The sequence below is a fragment of the Vulpes vulpes genome, chromosome 9, assembly GCF_048418805.1.
Source record: "Vulpes vulpes isolate BD-2025 chromosome 9, VulVul3, whole genome shotgun sequence".
Lineage (NCBI taxonomy): Eukaryota > Metazoa > Chordata > Mammalia > Carnivora > Canidae > Vulpes > Vulpes vulpes.
The window spans coordinates 32,751,306-32,775,100 of NC_132788.1; the positions used below are offsets into that span (position 1 = coordinate 32,751,306).

General features: G+C 39.6%; 1 protein-coding gene across 1 annotated transcript in view; it reads right to left on the minus strand.

The window, feature by feature from the left end:
• Window positions 1-23,795, minus strand: part of LOC140594009 (uncharacterized) — a 157,653-nt gene that overhangs the window by 38,513 nt on the left and 95,345 nt on the right. Inside the window, exons 28-31 of the mRNA XM_072722110.1 lie at window positions 15,534-15,747; window positions 13,500-13,665; window positions 4,092-5,039; window positions 2,401-2,487 (exon numbers count right to left, since the gene is read on the minus strand). Of these exons, the coding sequence (XP_072578211.1) occupies window positions 2,401-2,487; window positions 4,092-5,039; window positions 13,500-13,665; window positions 15,534-15,747 (1,415 nt within the window). The remainder of the gene's footprint in view (window positions 1-2,400; window positions 2,488-4,091; window positions 5,040-13,499; window positions 13,666-15,533; window positions 15,748-23,795) is intronic.

Below are 23,795 nucleotides of genomic sequence, written 5' to 3' on the forward strand. Positions count from 1 at the left end.
TAATGATTATATAAATAAATAAACTTAAAAAAAATTTAAAAACCTGTCCTCAGAGCTTTATAATTGGTAAAGAGCTGGAACTCTGTAAATCTCAGTTCTGGTTGCACAATGAAGGCAGGCATATTTAGACTGTTTTGCCATAATCAGAAAAACCAGCATCCGATTGAACACTTTGCCCGATCAGATTAAATACTTTCAGTTTTACACTTAACTGCTTAAAATACATTTAGAATACAGCTTTGTTATGTCAATGTGTTTCAACCAGAAATTACTGCTATGGTATAAGTACTTAATTTTATCCTAAAAACTGTTAAGATACTCTCAAATTTATGCAAGGATAGGTACCATACACATAAAATATTTTCCCTCTTACATACATTTGTACATAGGAAGACAGAATTATCGCTCATAAAAAAAAATAGAAACAATGTAAACTAAAGGACTAAACTGGTCTGCACAGACCAGAGAATATGGGTGAAGAAAGTAAGTTCAGGGGGATTTAGAATAATCAGAGAAAGCCTCATGGAGAATGAGAGACAATGAGCCAGGTCTCAATAGTGTAGGATTAGGCAAGAGGAAGGGAAACTAAAAGGACAGAAAGGGTAGAATGAGTTAAAAAAAAAAAAAAAAAAGCTGAGATGGTAAAATCACCCCAATTAACTTAAAGGATAAAATCTGATGGCGGGGAAATACAAACAGATGTCCAGACAACAACTAAATCAATGTTCACAGCAGCATTATTATGGGCCACAAAGTGGAAATAACCCGAAGGTGCATTAAATGATGAATGAACAAGGGCTTTAGCCCACAATGGAGGACTGTCTGACCAGAAAAAGAAATGAAGCACTGACATATGCTAGAACACAGGTGAACCCTGAAAACAGGAAGTGAAAGAAGCAAGTCACAAAGGACCACACACTGTGTGACTCCCTTTATATGAAACATTCACAATAGGCAACTGTATGCAGACAAGAAGTAGATTCCTGGTTGCTGGAGATCAGGGGCAACAGCTAAGGGTTTTTTTTCAGGGTCATGAAAATGTTCTATCTGATGGCAGTGATAGTTGCAAAACCCTATAAATAGATTCAGCGACAACTACACATGTTAAATGGGTCAACTGTACGGTAGGTGTATTTATAGCTTAATAAACCTTTTAAAAAGAGCCAATGGCAGGACCTAGATAATTTTCTTAATTCTCTCTTTTGGCTGTATATACATCATCTGAATATTTCCATGCATTTTTAATATATAAGTATTAAAAATGGGGCAGCCCCAGTGGCGCAGCGGTTTAGCGCTGCCTGAAGCCCGGGGTGTGATCTTGGGGACCTGGGATCGAGTCCCACGTCAGGCTGCCTGCATGGAGCCTGCTTCTCCCTCTGCCTGTGTCTCTGCCTCTCTCTCTCTCTCTCTCTCTCTCTCTCTCTGTCTCTCTAAATAAATAAATAAATAAATAAATAAATCTTTTAAAAAATATTCAAAATGTAAATATTTTATAATATTTATAAATAAATATATAAAAGGAAAAGAAAATGAAGGAAACGACTCAGTTCTACTAGTCGTAACCTTTCTTTACAAGTTTTCCTGAAGTCAGTAGAGTCTATATCCATCAATAAAAGTGAAGATGAGAAATAAGACGATTTTCTGAAACATTCTATTAAACCGTATCTTCTGATTTTATCTAACTCACCTCATCATGGTAATAGAGATCTCATTAAAAAACATTGTTTAGGGGGGATCCCTGGGTGGCGCAGCGGTTTGGCGCCTGCCTTTGGCCCGGGGCGCGATCCTGGAGACCGGGGATCGAATCCCACATCGGGCTCCCGGTGCATGGAGCCTGCTTCTCCCTCTGCCTGTGTCTCTGCCTCTCTCTCTATCTCTCTGTGACTATCATAAATAAATAAAAATTAAAAAAAAAAAAAACATTGTTTAGGGCATTTGGGTGGCTCAGCTGGTTGAAGCGTCCAACTCATGATTTCTGCTCAGGTCATGATCTCATTGGTGGTGGGATTAAGCTGGCATGGGGCTCTGTACTCGGCAGGGAATCTCCTGGAAATTCTTTCTCTCTCCCTGTGCCCCTCCCCCTACTCATGAGTGTGCATGGACATGCATTCTCTCTCTGTCTCTCAAATAAATAAATAAATCTTTAAAAAAATTGTATAGCAGGAAAAAATCCCTCAACTTCTGTGAATGGGTAAATGCTGTAAGAAAAAACATGTAACACAGATGGCAGAATGAAAAGTCAGAATTTAATAAATAGGTGCATGGTGAAGACACTAAAATTATGAGAAATTGAAATGAAAATACAAAAGAAAGTGGTCCATGGAAATTAGCATCCTAAAACACTTTATATTATTTAACCAGCTACAGATGAACTGTTGACATGTTATATGTAATACATACCTGACGTTTGATTTGATTGCATATTTTCTTTAAATCCTGTATCTCATCTTCTAACTTAATACAACAATGTGATAACTCCAGTGAAGCCTGTGACATAGATTGCTTTTTTAGGGTATTGGACAGTTCTTGTTGAAGTTCTCTCATAACTACCTAAGAAGACCTTCTGTTACTGATTTTAGAAATCATCCTACTATTATGTTAATAATATAGAATTCTAACATATGTACTTTACCACCACATACATCAACTCACCTTCTATTCCTAGAATGTACACACTGCTGTTAACTGAATTCACTTAAAGACACAAAAAGTGTTATCCTCCTGCCTAGTCAGTATTATGTTACTTAGATAATTATTTCAGCCCCACTCTCCATTCCTTCTTGATGAATTTGCAAAGCTTCCCAGCTTGCTGAAGTCTCAAAAAGAAATGGGTATTATACAGGTGAGACTAGCAGTGGTAAATTCTACATTAATGAAACGTTTTCTCTCTTTTTTTTATTAGAGGCTAAACTTAACTTCCAAGTTCTTCACATACTCAATCCTCTGCTCAAATCCTTCCAATAGGTTACTATCTCAGAACAAAAGTGAAGTCATACTAATGGCCCTCAAGCCCCCTAGATAACCTGGCTTCTGCCTCCCTCCTGGCCTCAGAGCTCCTAGAGCTCCCTCCCCTGTTCATTCTCACTCCACTCCTGCTATACAAGAATCCTGCCACCCCTCCCTCAGTAGCTTGAAAATGGAGATCCAGTGCCAAATTAATAAATCACAAAGATACAATTCTATTGGAAAATTTTAAGCCCAAATGGTAGTTACTTGAGTTTTGAAATGAGCAAATTATTTGAAAAATGCTTAAATTATAAACTGTAGAGGGAAGATGAAATCAAATACAGTTTTGCTAAGTCACCAGTTATCCCAAATTATGATTTAGTGAAAAGTAGATGCCTTCAAAGAGTTAAAAGGTCACAAGAATAAATTATTTGAGACTAAACATTTAAATTTACATAAAGAAAAAGTATGCTAACTGAAAATGTTTAAAAAGCTATCAAAAAAAAAAAAAGTACTGAGATACAGCACCTACACTTCAGTTCATGTGACAAATCTGGAGTTAGTTGTCAAGTTAATCCACTTATTTGAACCTCAATGTCAAAACACTCAGGTATGAGCATTTCCACTTATCTGTTCATCATGGTATTAAAATGTGGTGACAAGAATTAAAATTATTTTAGTAGTATTAACAATAAATTATTAATATCAGACTCCTTTCTTTAACAATGTATAACTTAACCTCTTGAGGTTTCTCATAGATGACGCGGCATTTTTATTCAAATTAAAGCACCTCTCACGTCTCATTTTTATTTGCTGGATAAGTTATGCTGACTGATAGTGTCTATTTTTTTTTTATATTCAACTAGATTCAAAATTGACCCATAATCATTCAGGTCGTGATCTCGGGGTCATGAAGTGGAGCTCTGCACTGGGCACAGAGCCCACTTTGGATTCTCTCTCCCTCTCCATCTGCATCTGCCCCACTCCCACTTAGGTGCAGGTGCACTCTTTCTCTTAAACAAACAAACAAACAAACAAACAAACAAACAAACAAACAAAAAACAGTACTAATAAGCCATAACCAAACATTACTTTGAATTTTCTAACAGGAAGCTTGAAAAATATTTGTCTTTCTGAATACTTACTTCTCTTCCTTCTTTCTCCTTTTTATACGTATATATTCTTTCTATTAAATGTTTCCACTCATTGATTAACTCCTTATTTCTTTCTTGCAGTAGAAGACTTTGTTTTTCACTCTCAGCTTGAAGAGTTCTTACAATAACCTGAACCTGGTCTTTGAGATCAATTCTAGTCCTTTCTTTACACTCCACTCTGCTGTAGCCATCATCTAGTTGCTCTCGGAGCAACGTATTTTCACTTTGCGGTTGAGATAATCTCTCTTCCAAGGATTCGTGCTTTCCAACGTATTTATTCACTTTATCTTGTTCATTTTGAGATTTCTGCTCAATTTCCATCTTCTGGTCCTGTGTTTGTTTTAGGTTTCCTTGTAAATGTTCTAAAGCCAAAGTCTTTTGTCTGAGAGCGTCTCTTTTAGACTGGAGCTCAATTTCTAGGGTATTGAATTTACTTTTGGCTTCAGAAAGTTGCTGAGAAAGCACCTCATTGTTATCTTTCAGGTTAGACATCTCAAAGTTCATTTTGCCCTGTAAATGACACCACTCCTCTTTTGCTCTCTGCAAAGCAAGTTCTAGGTCTCTTTTTGATGCCTGACTTTGATCATGATCCTCTACAGCTGTAGTGAGTCTAGCTTGGTATGACTGAAGTTTTGCTTCCAGTCTTTCTCTGTTTAGCTTTTCATCCTGGAGTTCATGCTGAGTATTCTCAGTTGTCACAACATTCAGCTGCCCACTAGATTGGAATACTGTATTGGTTAATGTGACGTCATTCAATTTTATGGCGTTTTGAAGACTGTCATTCTTCTCTTTTTCAATTGCAGTGTCTTCACAATATTTTTCCTTTTCCTGCTTCTGAATCCTTATTGTGTCTATTTCCAGTCTTAGCGTGGCAATTTCATGTTGCAACGTGCGATTTTCATGTAACAGACCTTTATCTTTTTCATGAGGAGGAGAAACCTAACAAAACAAGAGTCTTTTAGCTGGAACTCAATGACATTATCATGATTTTCTCTGAAATCAAAGAATATCCTATGTTTATGCAAAGAAGAGGTTGCAGTTAAGTGGATATCCAAATTGAAAAACACAAAGTTGGATCCAAGCCTCAAACTTTTATACAAGCATAAATTCCCCAAAGTTCAAAAATTTAAAACAATGAATGCATGAAAGGAAAAAGAAATCATGACAAAATCCTAAGAATCTCAGAATTGGTTCTCTTGTTTACAACAAACGCAGAAGGCTTGAAAGAAAAGACTAATACATCTGACTACACTAAAATGCAGTTTACAGTCTCATATCTAATACAGTCCACAGGAAAACCCTTAGCTCTGCATATATTTGGATAGATTCAATTTCCTAACCTTACCCTGTCCTGAGAATATTCCATACACATTCTACTTTCCTAACATTTCTATACTCAGTTATAAGAATTGTATCTACTGATAACCAATAAATCTAGGCATTGTGCTACAAACATGTCTGCATACATTAATTATCTCTTTCAGTTATCACAATTCCAGAATGGAGAGGTTAAAAATACTAAGTGAGCTGCAGGGCATTCCCCAGGTCTTTGTACCCACTACCACTGTTCTGGCACCAAACTGCAGCTACTTCTCTAGTGTGAATCTTAAATACAAAAGAAGCCTTGTATTTCGGGAGTGGCTGGGTGGCTCAGTCAGTTAAGCCTCTGCCTTCGGCTGGGGTCATGGTCCTCGGGTCCTGGGAGCAAGTCCCGTGTCAGGCTCCCTGCTCCGCAGAAAGCCTACTTTTCCCTCTCCCTCTGCCTCCACCCCCCCCCCCCCCCGCTTGTGCTCTCTCTGTCAAATGAATCCATAAAGTCTTGTAAAAAGAACAAATAAAGCCCTCTATTTCAAAATACCAATACTAAGGTAAAATTTATGTAGCTCTTAGAAAAATCATGAGATTATCTGTGGCTGCAACTAATTTTATTTCCTCTTCAGATGATTAAAATGGCAATAAATGCAAAACAGGGGGAAATACACTGAGCTATTTTATTAAGAACAAAAAACATCAATAAATTATCAGTAAGTATATATCACAGCCTATGATTATTTCAAAAGGTCCTTGTAATGAAATCGGATACTACTTGGAGCAAATTGTTACTCTTCTCTAAAGTACGAGACTAACATCTAAGTAAGGTCTTTGAACGGGCTACGCTTTTCCTCCCGTTCATCAGTGGAAGTGTGAAACTAACCTCTCTATGAATATAGAGGTGGTGAAGGAATCGCCAAAAACTAAAACATATGTTGTTAGTAGCAAGAGTTTTGTGCTTATGGAAAGCTCAGAAATTCCATACTATTTTCCAAAATAATAAAAACTTCTCCTTCAGATAAGGACATTATGAAGGTCACTACTTGACCCCTGCAGACAAATGCATTTAAATTAACGAATGGACTAAAAACGACACTCCCCCCTACACAGACCCATATGTGTATGTATGTATGTATGTGTATATATACACACACTCACACATAGATATGTATTCTTTTAAAATCCTCTGTACTTTCCATAATGTACAGGGTTGGTTTTTTAGAAATATACACATACATGGAGAAAAATAATAATTCCAAAAAATAAAATATACATACGTACAAATACATATACACATGTACTTCCAAATAACTAAAGAAAATACCTCAGAATTCATTTTAGTATGAGACATTTCTATCTCATTTCATTTGCAAAGGTGATTGTTTAGAATTCCATCTTGGGTGGGATGGGGGGCAAGGTGAGGGAGGAGTAGGGATCCTCAAGCACCTGGCCCCACCAACTTACCTAGAGAACTTTCAAATCATCCTGAACTCCTACGAATTTGACCTGAGATTGATTGATTGATGATTTTTATTTATTTTTTTATTGGAGTTCGATTTCCCAACATATGGTATAACACCCAGTGCTCATCCCGTCAAGTGCCCCCCTGCCCCCCAAGTACCCGACCTGAGATTTAAAGAGAGAACAGTCAGAACGCTACAGAGAGAAGGGTTTTACTTCTAACGAGGTAGGAAGGCGGAAAAGAACTAAAAACTAAAAAAGAATCAAGTGGGGAGGGGCACCGGAAGAGCCGGGCTAAGGCCTGCGGGGAAAGCCTCCTGGGCGGGAAAGCCCAGCCCTGGAGAAGCAGGAGCTTTAAATGGAAAGGCGCTAAGCAGGGAACTCAGGCGGGATGGGGGGGACCTCCAGGTCCCGGGGTCACTGACAGAGGAGGGGCGCCGGGGGACACAGCCAGGATCCTGCGCTCCCCCCTGGGGACAGGCCGAGACCGGGGAGGGCCCAGGACAGCGAGGACGCTCCTGCCCCGGCACCCTGACCTGCGCAGATCGGCGCCCCCTGCCCCAGGAGCATCCAGGCCCCGGTGGACTGGGAGATGGTGGGAGTCACTGCGGGGGCCACCCTCCATGGCCAGGGAGACCTGGCCGCCGCCGGTGTTGTTGTCCCTCCTGGTGTCACCCTGTGCTTGGGAGAGTGGGGGCCACCAGGGGACACGGGCCTCACGGGAAGTCGGCTCCCCCTGACCCTGCACCCAGCAGGGGCGGGGCAGCTCCCCCAGGTGCACACACCTGAGAATCGGCACAGCCAGCCCCTCCCCCAGAAGACCAGCTGGAAGGACAGGGGAAGAGCACGTTCCTGACCCAACAACGCTGGAAAGCTCCAGGGGAAGTCCAGGGATCTACAATATCTAGAACTAGAGGGTAACCCTCTTTTTTCCAGTACAATTCATTTTTATTTCAGACTGTAAGTTTCCAATTTTCTTTCTCTTTTCCCACCTTAACTACTATATTTTGACACCTCTTCGTTTTTAAGTTTCTTCCTTTTTGACTCTCATATTTTTACAATAACACGTCTTAGATATATTTTCCACTTCTAGATTCCCTTCAACATACTCAACTTAATTTTGGGAGCTAGACGAGATAGGTTTTTTGTGTGTGTGCGTTTTTGTTTTCTCTACCTCGTTTTGTTCTACAATGGCACAAGACCTTCTAAAACAGGACCAGCATGCACCCAGAACCAAGTGGTATACCGTGCTGGTTCGTTCTGTGAGACTATATTCTCTCTTCATTCCCATTCTGCCCCCGTTTTAGCTCACTTATGTTTTAGGGAACAATGTTGGGGCTCTCTACAAGTATTTCTGGTTTGTAGAAATTTGGGACTCAGTATCTTCTAACATACAAAACTTAATAAACTCAGGAACAAGAGGATCAACCCCCTAGGGACCCCTCAGGTAGACTACATTCTCCCTCCACTACAACCTCGTCACCACCACCATGTCCCAGTCCCCCCGACATTTTATTTTTCTTCTTCTTTATTTCTTTTTCCTCTCTTTACCTTTCCTTTTTTTTCCCCCCTCTTTTCTTTTTTTTCTTACTTGGCATTCTTGGCCTTTTATTTTCTACTACTTTGTTTTAAAATTTGTTTTTCACTTTAGTGGTCATTTTGTGTTCTTTTGTTCTTCCCTTCGTTTTCAATTTCATGTCATGGACCTCGTCAGAATCATCTAAGGATAAGAAACCTTGGGTGGCTCAGTAGTTTAGTGCCTGCCTTCAGCTCAGGGCATGATCCTGGAGTCCCAGGATCAAGTCCCACATCAGGCTCCCTGCATGGAGCCTGCTTTCTCCCTCTGCCTGTGGCTCTGCCCCTCTCTCTGGGTCTCTCCTGAATAAATAAAAGAAATGTTTAAAAAAAATAATCATCTAAGGTGAAATTTACTTAGATTGTGGTTGATATTCTAGATTCAGCCCTTTCATACAACTACGCTGCAGGGAGCAAAATGATTAGAAGGACGATCTCACCACAAAAGAAAGATCAGAAACAGTACTCTCTTCCACAGAGTTACAGAATTTGAATTACAATTTGATGTCAGAAAGCCAATTCAGAAGCACAATTATAAAGCTAGTGGTGACTCTGTAAAAAGGCACAGAGTATTAAATAACCCTCATGACTGCAGAATTGTAATCTAATTAGTCCAAAATTAAAAATTTATTAAATACGATGCAATCCAAACTGAAGGTAGGTCCTAACAATGAGGGTTAATGAGTTAGGAGAAAGAGTGAGTGCCACAGAAGACAAGTTGATGGCAAAGAGGAAAGCTGAAGAGAAAACAGAAAAACAATTAAAAGACCATGAGGAAAGGTTAAGGGAAATAACTGAGAGCCTCAGAAGGAAAAATCTACGCATGATTGCGTTTCCACAGGAGTTCGAGAGGGCCAGAGGGCCAGAAAGGATATTTGAACAAATCATACCTGTGAACTTCCCTAATTTGGGGAGGGAAAAAGGCATTCAGGTCCAGGAGATACAGAGGTCCCCCACCAAGGCGGGGGGGGGGGGGGGGAAGAAAGTCCTTAAAACAGCAAGAGACAAGAGATTTCTCCCTTCTATGGGGGAAATATTAGATTAACAGCAGACTTCTCCACAGAGATCTGGAAGGCTAGACACAGCTGGCAGGAAATATTCAGGGTTCTACATGAGAAAAACACGAAGCCAAGAATACTCTATCCAGCGAGCCTTTCGTTCAGAATAGGATAAAGAGCTTCTAAGATAGGCAGAAACTAAAAGAATATGTGACCACCAAACGAGCTCTGCAAGTAATATTAAAGAGGACCCTGTAAAAAAAGAGGAAGCCCAAAGAAATAATCCCCCAAAACAGGGACTGAATAGGCATTACAATGATAGTAAATTAATATCTTTCAATAGGTGCTCTGTATGTGAATGGGCTAAATGATCCCATCAAAAGACGCAGGGTTTCAGACTGGATAAAAAAATCAAGGCCCATCTATTTGCTGTCTACAAGAGACTCATTTTAGACATAAGGACACCTACAGCCTGAAAATAAAAGGTTGGAGAACCATTTACCATTCGAATGTTCTTCAAAAGAAAGCAGGGGTAGCCATCCTTATATCAGATAAATTAATGATTATCCCAAAGACTATAGTAAGAGATGAAGAGGGACACTATATCATACTTGAAGGGTCTATCCAACAAGGAGATCTAACATCATGAATATTTATGCTTCTAATGTGGGAGCTGCCAAGTGTATCAGTGAATTAATAACCAAAGTAGAGGCATACTTAGATAATAATACACTAGTAGTAGGAGACTTAAACACGGCACGTTCTGCAAATGACAGATCTTCTAAGCACAACACCTCCAAGGAAACAAGAGCTTTAAACGATACGCTGCACCAGATGGATTTCACGGATATTTACAGAACTTTACATCCAAATGCAACTGAACACCCAGTCTTCTCAAGTACACACGGAACTCTCTCAGAATAGACCACCGGATACAAAAACACTGGGATTGTCCCCTGCATATTTTCAGACCACGATGCTTTGAAACTAGAACTCAATCACAAGAAGAAATTTGGAAGAAACTCAGACAGGTGGAGGAGAAAGAGCATCCTGCTGAAAGATGAATGGGTCAACCAGAAAATTAGAGAAGAAATAAAAAGATTCATGGGAACTAATGAAAATGAAGATACAACCATTCAAAATCCCTGGAATACAGCCAAAGCAATCCCAAGCGGGAAATACATTGCAATACAAGCATCCCTCAAAAGATTGGGAAAAAACCTCAAAGACACAAGCTAACCTTGCACCTAAAGGAACTGGAGAAAGAACAGTAAATAAAACCTACACCAAGCAGAAGAACAGAGAGAGTGAAGATTCGAGCAGAACTCAATGAAATAAAGACCAGAAGAACTGTGGAACAGATCAACAAAACCAGGAGTTGGTTCATTGAAAGAAAAAGATATGGAAACCATTAGCCAGCCTTATAAAAAACAAAGGAGAAAAGACTCTAATTAATAAAATCACGAATGAAAAAGGAGAGGTCACCACCAATACCAAGGAAAACCTAAACAAAGAAATAAAGGATTTATACCCTAACAACTACAAAACACTTCTGAAAGAAATCCAGGAAGACACAAAGAGATGGAAAAATATGCCATGCTCATGGATGGGAAGAATTAATATTGTCAAAATGTCTATGCTAACCCAGGGCGATTTACACATTCAATGCATTCCTATCCACATACCATAGACTTTCTTCACTTTCTTCAGAGAGCTGGAATAAATAATGTTAAGATCTGTGTGGAATCAGAAAAAACCCCGAACTAGGGGAATATTGAAAAAGAAAACCAGAGCTGGGGGCATCACAATGCTGGATTTCAAGTTGTATGACCAAGCTGTGATCATCAAGACAGTGTGGTACTGGCACAAAAACAGACACATAGATCAATGGAACAGAATAGAGAATCCAAAAGTGGACCCTCAACTCTATGGTCAAGTTATATTCGACAGAGCAGGAAAAGACTATCCACTGGAAAAAGGACATTCTCTTTAATAAATGGCGCTGGGAAAATTGGACAGCCACGGGCAGAAGAATGAGACTAGACCATTCTCTTGCACCATACACAAAGATAAACTCAAAATGGATGAAAGATCTAAATGTGAGACAGGAATCCAGCAGAATCCTAGAGGAGAACACGGGCAACAGCCTTTGTGAACTTGGCCACTGCAACTTCTTGCAAGATACATCTATGAAGGCAAGGGAAACAATAGCAAAAATAAACCATTGGGACCTCAAGACAAAAATCTTCTGCACAGCAGAAGAAACAGTCAACAAAACTAAAAGATAACCTACAGAATGGGAGAAGTTATTTGCAAATGACGTATCAGATAAAGGGCTAGTATCCAAGATCTATAAAGAACTCTTTAAAATCAACAGCAAAGAAACAATCCAATCATGAAACGGGCAAAAGACACGAGCAGACATTTCACCAAAAAAGATATACAAATGGCCAACGAGCGCATGAGAAAACGCTCCACATCACTGGCCATCAGGGAAATACAAATCAAAACCACAAAGAGATACCAGCTCACACCAGTGAGAATAGGGAAAATGAACAAGACTGGAAACAACAAATGTTGGAGAGGAGGTGGAGAAAGGGGAACCCTCTTGCACTGTTGGTGGGAATGTGAACTGGTACAGCCACTCTGGAAAACTGTGTGGAGGTTCCTCAGAGTTAAAAATAGAACTACCCTATGACCCAGCAATAGCACTACTCAGGATTTATCCCAAAGATAGAGATGCAGTGAAAAACCGAGACACCTGCACCCCAATGTTTACAGCAGCATTTTCCAGAATAGCCAGACTGTGGATGCAGCCTGAGTATCCATCAAATGATGAATGGATATAGAAGATGTGGTCTATATATATAATGGAATATTACTCAGCCCCTAGAAATGACAAATAACCAGCATTTGCTTCAATGTGCATGGAACTGGAGGGTATTATGCTGAGTGAAGTAAGTCAATCATAGACGGACAAACATCATATGGTTTCACTCGATCGGGAATATAAAAATACTGAAAAGGATTATAGGGGAAAGGAGAGAAAATCAGTGGGAAAACTAGAGAGGGTGACAACACATGACAGACTCCTAACTCTGAGAAACGAACAAGGGATAGTGGAAGGGGAGGTGGGCGGGGGGGCGGGGAGACTGGGTGCCGGGCACTGAGGGGGCATTTGACAGGTGAGCACTGGGTGTTATATGTTGGCATATCGAACTCCAATAAAAAATATACCAAAAAAAAAGTATTCCATCATGTAATACTCTGGGCATTCTGTTCTCGAGAAAGTTGCCTCTGAACATCATTTTGCTCTTCTATAACCTAGAGACGCATTTTCATTAGGAGTTTGGATCCTATCATTAAAAAAAAAGTCAAAAAGGCTTAAGAGAACTTAAAAAAATGTTCAAAGTAGTCTTTTTTATAACAAGGCTTTTCATCCTCAGTGAATAACTCAAATTTTAAATTAAATGACAGCAAAATGTACCATAGAGTAAAAATACAAGTAGACATAGTATTGTGAAATAAAATTTCTGTATACAACATTTAACTAGTTTCATCAGCATCTCAAGGAAATCTAGCTCATATTTCAACATTAAAAAATCCAAAACTGGGACACCTGGGGGCTCAGTGGGTTAAGTGTCTGACTCTTTATACAGCTCAGGTCATGATCTCATGATCACGAGATTCAGCCCCAGGTGAGGCTCTGTGCTCAGACCAGAGTCTGCTGGAGATTCATTTCCCTCCCTCTCCCTCTACTACTTCCCCCCCCAGCCCATGCTCTGTGTAAAAATAAATACAATTCCATAAATCAATAAATCAATATCACATTTATCTCATTTCACCTTCCATCCCTTCATTCAAAATATATACATAGAGCATATGTGAGAGGCCAAGACTTCCAATAAGGTAGTAATTGTAGCTATAAATATCATGGTTGCAATTAGGTTAAAATGAAATGTTTAATCTACTTGAGGCCTAATAATATGTATTATATCAAAAGGATACTATAAATAATATTGATAGAAATATACAATTACTGCCAAAAATTTACCTGACTCAAATTACTTTTTACACTCTTCAATTCCAAGTTTCGTCTTCTAAGATTAGGTTGTTTCATTTCAACTTCTTTACTATGCTGCTCTTCTTTACTTCTTAATTGCTCCCTAATAATTATATATAACATATCAGCACTTTTTTCCTTTTGCTTTAAGGTCAATCTGCAAATGCATGTGTTCATTTTAAAATTTGTTTTGTCAGCAATAAAATTTTTATTTTATGATCTGGTTCCACATATGCTGGTACATTATCCAAATGAAATTTTTCTGTCCTCAATTTTTTTCCTTTCTAGGGCTCATGTTTTTAATTTATCACTTCAATCTCTTCAAAAAGAGACATAGTTTAAAAGAAGCAATGAGAAAGCATTTTGCAACTTAGTAAGTTTTACTCAGTAATAACTCTGGTAGATGTTTAAGGAAAGGAATTCTGAAATTATTCAGGAAAGTTAGAGTTGAAAATCATCATTTTTCCCCACAGAGTGATAATTACACTTCAATTAGGACAAATCATTTCATTACTAATTAAAAAGAGAAGTTGCTGTTTATCAACAACTTTATAAATTCACTAGAAATAAATTTTTATTTCACAAAACATCACAGGTACCTCTAAAAATGATCTTCAGTGTAAGACAGCATCAGCAGATGCCGTTTACACAACATACACCTGCAGATGACTGTGATCCAGTACTAGACTAGGGAGTCTAATATCTATTGCCCATGCTTTTTATGTTTCTTATTCTGTATTATTCTCAACCTTGATTATTATGTATTTTATAAATCACTTGAAAACATTCCTTTGAAAACACCACAGGATCCATATTAAGTAAGTAAAGAATAAAGAGTAAGATGTGCTTTCAGCATAGACTTTTGAATTAATTTTCTTTATATATGCAAGAAATGTGAAAAAACTTAACCATTAATCATCTTTCCATTTGACTTTTTAACCCCTGCATATGTTAAGAATACACCAGAGTGAAAAAAATTTTCTGTCTTGAGAAAAATTGGCCATTTCACACTCTGTTGGGGGGCATATAAAATGTCCTGAGAACAATTTAAAAATATGGATCAGAGACCTCCACTAAATATTTTTATATGTTAACACAATGCTACATTAAAGAATTTATTCCAATTAACCAAGAATGTAGAAACAGAATTAAGTAAAAGACATTCCTTATAGTATTAATTAAAATATAGGAAAATGGAAAACAACCAAAATTCAATTTGTTAAATAATGAGGTTTACATATGATGGACTTCTACATGGTCATTAAAATTATGCTTTAGAATATACATTAAATTATTAGAAGTATTCACTGTTAAAAACTTGCTGTATTATGTCAAAGAATCTCACACTTCACATTTTTTTTTATTATTGGAGTTCAATTTGCCAACATACAGCATATCACCCAGTGCTCACCCCGTCAAGTGCCCCCCTCAGGGCCCATCACCCAGTCACCCCAACCCTCCACTCACCTCCCTTTCCAACCACACCTTGTTCGTTTCTCAGAGTTAGGTGTCTCTCATGTTCTGTCACCCTCACTGATATTTCCCTCTCATTTTCTCTCCTTTCCCCTTTATTCCCTTTCATTAATTTTTATATTCCCCAAATGAATGAGACCATATAATGTTTGTCCTTCTCCGATGGACTTATTTCACTCAGCATAATACCCTCCAGTTCCACCCACGTGGAAGCAAACGGTGGGGTATTTGTCGTTTCTAATGGCTGAGCAATATTCCATTGTATACATAGACCACTGCTTCTTTACCCATTCGTCTTTTGATACTTCACATTTCTAAAGGAGTTTTCTTCCCTATAAAATCCCAGAAGGCAAATTAGCAATTACAAAACTTCTCCTACACATCTGTAGTATAAAAGTAAGTATTTCAAGGGGTTCCTGGCCGGCTCAGTTGATAGAGCATGTGACTCTTGATCTCATAGCTGTGAGTTCAAGCCCCATGCTGAGTGAGGAGTCTATTAAAAAAAAAAAAAGTAAATAGCTGAAATATTTCCTTAAATCCAAGATGTCATACCTTAAACTGTAGAGTTCTTGTTCCCATTCCACTTTTTGATGCTCTAACTGAGATTTCATTTCTTTTGCTTCTGATAGTTCCATTTGTAATCCATTGACCTTATATTCCATTTTTGAAATTTTTCTTAGAAGTTGTTCATAGTCCTTTGTTTTTAATTCTATTAATCTTTTGTATTTAAAAATTGCATCCTGGGTTGTCAATATGCTATCAGAATCTACACCAGAGGAAAAACAAAAACAGAAATAAAATACAGGAGACATCACGGTGGTTCATTTGGTAAAGCATCCAACTATTGGTTTTGGCTGCGGTCATGATCTCATAGTTGTGGGATTGAACCTGGCACTGGGTGCTGCACTCAGCAGAGTCTGCCTAAGTTTCTTTACCCCTTCGTTCCCTCCCTCTCTGTTCCTCTCCCCATCTCCTGCTCCTGCTCTCTCACAAATTTGTTCTTTAAAAAGGCAAAATAAAATAATATGAGTACTTTTTGCATATAAAGGACTGAGCATGTTCACATTCACTCATTCATACATTAAATAAATATTGAGTAACTTCAACGTAAAGATATTTTACCAGGCGCCTTGGTGGCTCAGTCAGTGGGTGTCTGCCTTCGGCTCAGGTCATGATCTTGGCATCCTGGGATCAAGCCACATGGTGGGATCCCTGCTTAGTAGGGAGTCTGCTTCTCCCTCTCCCTCTGCCTCTCTCCCTGCTCATGCTCTCTCTCTCAAATAAATGAATAAAATCTTATTATCAATAGAACTTTAAAATGTTTTAAAAAGAAAAGAAAACATGACCGAAACCTTTCAAAACTTAATGAAAACTATAATCCCACACACCCACAGAGGATCTGGCTAGGAGAGAAGAAATGGAAGTAAACTATTGTAATTAAAAAAAAAAAGATTTTATTTATTTATTTATTCATGAGACACACGGAGAGAGAGAGGCAGAGACACAGGCAGAGGGAGAAGCAGGTTCCCTGAGATAGCCTGATGCGGGACTCGATACAGGGACCCTGGGATCACACCCTGAACCAAAGGTAACTCCCAACCACTAAGCTACTCACGTGTTCCCTATTGTAATTTTCTTTAACTACATATGATGTGGTATATCACTACAAGAAGGTGGACTGTGATGTTTGAGTCATATGCTTTAAACCCTAAAAAAATCACTAAAATAGCAAAACTTAAGAGTTATAGTAATAAGCAAAGCACATACATACACTATATGTGTATGTTCATATATATATAAATTAAACTAACTTGTAAAAATTAGTTGATTAATCTAAAAGAAAGCAGAATGCAAAGAAAATGGGAACAAAGCAGGTCAAATGGAAAGCAAACAGGATGAGAGATTTATATCAACTATATCAATAATCAGAGTAAATGAAAATTATCAAAAAATAAAAGAAAGAAAGAAAGAAAATGGTCTAAAAGCCTCAATTAAAAGAAGGCTGAGCTTGAGTAGTAGCAATATTAATACCAGGCAAAATAGATTTCAAAGCAATATATATTCTCAGTAATGTATAAGGTCATTTGTTAATGATGAAAGGGTCGATAAATAAGCATAACAAACCTAAATGCTTATGAATCTATTAATAAGATCAAAATACATAAGGCAAAAATCAACAGAACTGCAAAGAGACAGGCAAATTCACAATTTTAGTCTGAGATTTCAATAGGCAGAAAATCATCAAGGATATAGAAGACTTGACCACCACCACCTATCTCAAGTATCCATGGAGCATTTACCAAAAGAGATTATATTCTGGATCATAAAATAAACCTTAATAAAGGGAGTTAAGTCAAAAGGACTGAAGTCATGAAAGAGTGTTCTGTGACCACAAAGTGATCAAATTAGAAATGAAGAACAAACCTACCTCTGGAAAATACTCAAATACTTGCAAACTAATTAATAATGCACATCTAAATAACCCCTGGGATGGGGGTCCTAGGTGGCTCAATTGACTAAGTGTCTGCCTTTAGCTCAGGTCATGATCTCAGGGTCCTGGGATTGAGCCCCATGTTGGGCTTCCCACTCAGAGGGAAGGACGCTTACCCCTCTGGACCTCCCCTCGCCTATGCTCTCTCTCTCTCTCTCTCTCTCTCTCAAATACATAAAATCTTTAAACAACCCTTGGAGTAAAGAAGACATGAAAAAAGAAATTACAAAGTATCACGTACTGAATGAAAATAAAAACATAAAATGTTAAAAATGTCTGGAATCCTCCTAGAGTAACACTCATCTCACCATTTATAGCACTGAAGTATATATTAAAAAGAGAAGGAGGCAGGGCAAGATGGCAGAAGAGTAGGGTCCCCAAGTCACCAGTCCCCACCAACTTATCTAGATAACTTTCAAATCATCCTGAAAACCTATGAATTTGGCCTGAGATTTAAAGAGAGAACAGCTGGAATGCTACAGTGAGAAGAGTTCACACTTCTATCAAGGTAGGAAGATGGAAAAACATAAAGAAATAAAAAAGCATCCAAGGGGGAGGAGCCCCCGCGAGGAGCCAGGCAAAGGCCACGCAGCTAGTGCCCCCAGGACAGGAAAGCCCAATCCTGGAGAAGCAGAAACTTTACCAATCTTCCTGGAAGGAAAGGTGCTCACAGGGAACTAGGGCAGATTCCCAGGAGGGGTACAGATGCCCTCGGGCTCCCGGGGCACTAAAAGAGCAACTAAACTCTGGGGGAGAGCCGTCCACACACTGCAGGCCGAGCTCTCTAAAGGGCTGGACGCCGCTCCCAGCGGGGCCCCGGGAGCAGCTCAGGTGGCGGCCACTGTGTGGCCCTGGGAGTGTGATTCCAGCGGTGCAGGCCCCAGAGCCCAGGGTGCCAGGGACACAGCCCAGGATCCGGCGCTCCCCCCGGGACAGGTGGAGGCTGGGAGGACACAGGGCAGCAAGGACACTCCTGCTGCCAGGTGGCCCCGAGCTGTGCAGATCAACACCCCCTGCCCCCGGACCATCCAGGTCCCTGGGGACTGGGAGCTGCGGTAGTTACTGCGGGAGCTGACTCCAGAGATGGAGAGCTGGCTGCCGCCACTGTGGTTGCTCCTCCTGCTGTCACCTTGTAACTGGGACTGAGCAGGAGCTTCACAGGATAAACAGCTTGCACTGAGCCCTGCACCTGCCAAGGGGCTAGGCAGCTCCTCCAGGTGCACAAACCTGCGAATCACCGCAGCAGGCCCCTCCCCCAGAAGACCAGCTGGAAGGACAGGGGAAAAGCAAGTCACTGACCAAGCAGCGCTGGAAAGTTCAAGGGGAAGTGGAGGGATTTACAGTATATAGAATCAGAGGATACTCCCTCTTGTTTTTTGTTTTCTGTTTGTCCCCCCCGTTTCTTTCTCTCTTTTTCTACTTTTTCCAGTACAACTTGTTTTTGGCCACGCCGCATTGAGCAAAATGACTAGAAGGAAAAACTCACCTCAAAAGAAAGAATCAGAAACAGTCCTCTCTCCACAGAGTTACAAAATTTGGATTACAATTCAATGTCAGAAAGCCAATTCAGAAACACAATTACAGAGCTACTGGTGGCTCTAGAAAAAAAGCATAAAGGACTCAAGAGACTTCATGACTACAGAATTTGGATCTCATCAGGCAGAAATTAAAAATCAATTAAATGAAATGCAATGCAAACTGGACGTCCTAATGATGAGGGTTAACGAGGTAGAAGAGTAACATATAACCAGTGAGTGACATACAAGACAAGTTGATGGCAAGGAAGGAAGCTGAGGAAACAAGAGAAAAACAATTAAAAGATCATGAGGAAAGGTTAAGGGAAACAAATGACAGACTCATAAGGGAAAATCTACGTTTAGTTGGGGTTCCAGAGGGCGCCAAAGGAGACAGAAAGCGTATTTGAACAAATCATAGCTGAGAACTTCTCTAACGTGGGAAGGGAAACAGTCATTCAGATCCAGGAGATAGACAGATCGCCCCCTGAAATCAATAAAAACCACTCAACACCTCGACATTTAATAGTGAAACTTGCAAATTCCAAAGGTAAAGAAAAGATCCTTAAAGCAGCAAGAGAAAAGAGATTTCAAACCTTTATGGGGAGAAGTATTAGGATAACAGCAGACCTCTCCACAGAGACCTAGCAGGCCAGAAAGGGCTTCCAGGATATAGTCAGGGTCCTAAATGAGAAGAACCTGCAGCCAAGGATACTTTATCCAGCAAGGCTCTCGTTCACAATAGAAGGAGAGATAAGGAGCTTCCAAGATAGGCAGAAACTGAAAGAACATGTGACCACCAAACTAGGTCTGCAAGAAATATGAAGGGGGACTCTGTAAAAGAAAGAGGAAGTCCAAGGCAACAATCCACAAAAACAGGGACTGAATAGGTATCATGATGGCACTAAATTCGTATCTTTCAAGAGTAAATCTGAACGTGAATGGGCTTAATGACCCCATCAAAAGGTGCAGTGTTTCAGACTGGATAAAAAGAGCAAGACCCATCTATTTGCTGTCTACAAGAGACTCATTTTAGACATAAGTACACCTACAGCCTGAAAATAAAAGGTTGGAGAACCATGTACCATTCAAATGGTCTTCAAAAGAAAGCAGGGGTAGCCATCCTTATATCAGCTAAATTAAAGTTTATCCCAAAGACTATAGTAAGAGATCAAGAGGACCTAACAATCATGAATATTTATGCCCCGGATACGGGAGCTCCAAGTACATCAATTAATAACCAAAATTAAGACATACTTAGATAATAGTACACTAAAACTGGGAGATTTTAACATGTCACTTTCTGTAAGTGACACATCTTCTAAGCCCAATATCTCCAAAGAAACAAGAGCTTTAAATGATGCACTGCACCAGATGGATTTCACGGATATTTATAGAACTTTACAGCCAAATGCAACTGAATGCACGTTCTTCTCAAGTGCACAAGGAACTTTCTCCAGAAGAGAACACGTACTGGCTCACAAATCAGGTCTCAACCGATAACAAAAATTTGAGATTGTCCCCAGCATATTTTCAGGCCATAATGCTGTGAAACAGGACTAAATCACAAGAAGAATATTGGAAGAAATTGAAACATGTGGAGATTAAATACCATCCTGGTAAAAGATGAAAAGGTCAACCAGGAAATTAGAGAAGAATTAAACAGAGTCACGGAAACTAATGAGAATGAAGATACGATTGTTCAAAATCTTGGGATACAGCAATAACAGTCCTGAGGGGGAAATATATAAGCAATATAAGCATCCCTCAAAAAACTGGAAAGAACTCATATGTAAAAGCTAATCTTGCACCTAAAGTTGCTGGAGAAAGAACAGCAAATAAAACCTACACCCAGCAGAAAAAGACAATTAATAAAGATTCGAGCAGAACTCAATGAAATAGACAGTAGAAGAACTGTGAAACAGATCAACAAAACCAGCAGTTGGTTCTTTGAAAGATGAACCATTAGCCAGCCTTATTAAAAACAAAAGAGAAAAGACTCAAATTAGTCATAAATGAAAATGGAGAGATCACCACCAATACCAAGGAAATACAAACGATTTTAGAAACTTAGTATGAGTAGCTATACGCCAATAAATTAGGCAATCAAGAAGAAATGGACTCATTTCTGGAAAACGACAAACTAGCAAAACTGGAACAGGAAGAAATAGAAAGTCCAAAAAGGCCAACCACCAGGGAGGAAATTGAAGATATCATCCAAAACCTCCCAAGACACAAAAGTCCAGGGCCAGATGGCTTCCCAGGGGAATTCTATCAAATGTTTGTAGAAGAAACAACACCTACTCTACTAAAGCTGCTCCAAAAGATAGAAACGGAGTACTTCCAAACTTATTCTATGAGGCCAGCATCCCCTTAATTCCAAAACCCAAGACCCCGCCAAAAACGAGAGGTAGAATAACCCTGATGAACACAGATGCAAAAATGCTCAACAAGATAGTAGCCAATAGGATCCAACAATACATTAAGAAGATGATTCACCATGACCCAGTGGAATTTATCCCCGGGATGCAAGGCTGGTTCAACACTCGTAAAGCAATCAATGTTATAGATCATATCAAGAAGAGAAAAAGCAAGAACCAGATGACCCTCTCAATAGAGCCAGAGAAAGCATTTGACAAACTACAGCATCCATTCCTGATCAAACCTCTTCAGGGTGTAGGGATAGAGGGGACATTCCGCAGCATCTTAAAAGCCATCTATGGAAATCCCACAGCAAATATGATTCTCAATGGGGAAACACTGGGAGCCTTTCCCCTAAGATCAGGAACAAGACAGGGATGTCCACTCTCACCACTGCTATTCAACATAGTACTAGAAGTCCTAGCCTCAGCAATCAGACAACAAAAAGAAATAAAAGGCATTCACACTGACAAAGAAGAAGTCAAACACTCCCTCTTTGCGGTTCACATGATACGGTACATAGAAAACCCAAAAGACTCACCCCAAGATTGCTAGAACTCATACAGCAATTCGGCAGTGTGGCAGAATACAAAATCAATGCCCAGAAATCAGGGGCATTTCTATACACTAACAATGAGACTCAAGAAAAAGAAATTAAGGAGTCAATCCAATTGACAATTACACACGAAACCATGAGATACCTAGGAATAAACCTAACCAAAGAGGTAAAGGATCTATACGCTCAGAAGTACAGAACACTTCTGAAAGAAATTGAGGAAGACGCAAAGAGATGGAAAAATATTCCATGCTCATGGATTGGAAAAATTAATTTTGGCAAAATGTCAATGGTACCCAGGGCAACTTATACATTTAATGCAATCCCTATCAAAATACCATGGACTTTCTTCAGAGAGTTGGAACAAATCATCGGAAGAGTTGTGTGGAATCAGAAAAGACGCCAAATAGCCAGGGGAATTTTAAAAAAGAAAACCAGAGCTGGGGGCATCAAAGTGCCAGATTTCAGGTTGTTACTACCAAAGCTGTGACCAGCAGGACAGTGTGGTACTGGCACAAAAACAGACACAGAGGTCAATGAAAAAGAATAGAGAATCCAGAAATGGGCCCTCGACTCTATGGTCAAGTTATATTCGACAACTCTATAGTCAAGTAATATTCGACAAAGCAGGAAAGACTATCCACTGGAAGAAAGACAGTCGATACACTTCAATAAATGGTGCTGGGAAAACTGGACAGTCACGTGCAGAAGAATGAAACTAGACCATTCTCTTAAACTATACACAAAGAAAAACTCAAAATGGATGAAAGTTCTAAATGTGAGACAGGAGTCCATCAAAATCCTAGAGGAGAACACAGAGAACACCCTTTTCGAATTTGGCCACAGCAACTTCTTGCAAGATACATCCACAGGCAAGAGAAACCAAAGCAAAAATGAATTATTGGGACTTCATCAAGATAAGAAGCTTCTGCACAGCAAAAGAAACAGTCAACAATACTAAAAGACAGCTTCCAGAATGGAGAAGACATTGGCAAACGACCTATCAGATAAAGGGCTAGTATCCAAGATCTATAAAGAACTCTTTAAAATCAACAGCAAAGAAACAAACAATCCAATCATGAAATGGGCAAAAGACATGAAGAGAAATCTCACAGAGGAAGACATAGACATGGCAACAAGCACATGAGAAAATGCTCCGCATCACTGGCCATCAGGGAAAAACAAACCAAAACCCACCAGTGAGAATGGGGAAAATTAACAAGACAGGAAACAACAAATGTTGGAGCGGATGCGGAGAAAGGGGAACCTTCCTGCACTCTTGGTGGCAATGTGAACTGGCACAGCCACTCTGGAGAACTGTGTGAAGATTCCTCAAAGAGTTAACAAGAGAACTGCCCTATGACCCAGCAATTGCACTGCAGGGGATTTAGCCAAAGATACAGATGCAGTGAAACGCCGGGACACCTGCACCCCGATGTTTATAGCAGCAATGTCTACAGTAGCCAAACTGTGGAAGGAGCCTCGGTGTCCTTCGAGAGACGAAAGGATAAAGAAGATGTGGTCTATGTATACAATGGAATATTACTCAGCCGTTAGAAACGAGAAATACTGACCATTTACTTCGACATGGATGGAACTGCAGTGTATTATGCTGAGTGAAGTAAGTCAATCGGAGAAGGACAAACATTATATGGTCTCATTCATTTGGGGAATATAAAAAATAGTGAAAGGGAATAAAGTGGAAAGGAGAAAAAATGAGTGAAAATATCAGGGAGGGTGACAGAATATGAGAGACTCCTAACTCTGGGAAACGAACAAGGGGTGGTGGAAAGGGAGGTGGGCGAGGTGTTGGGGTGACTGGGTGATGGGCA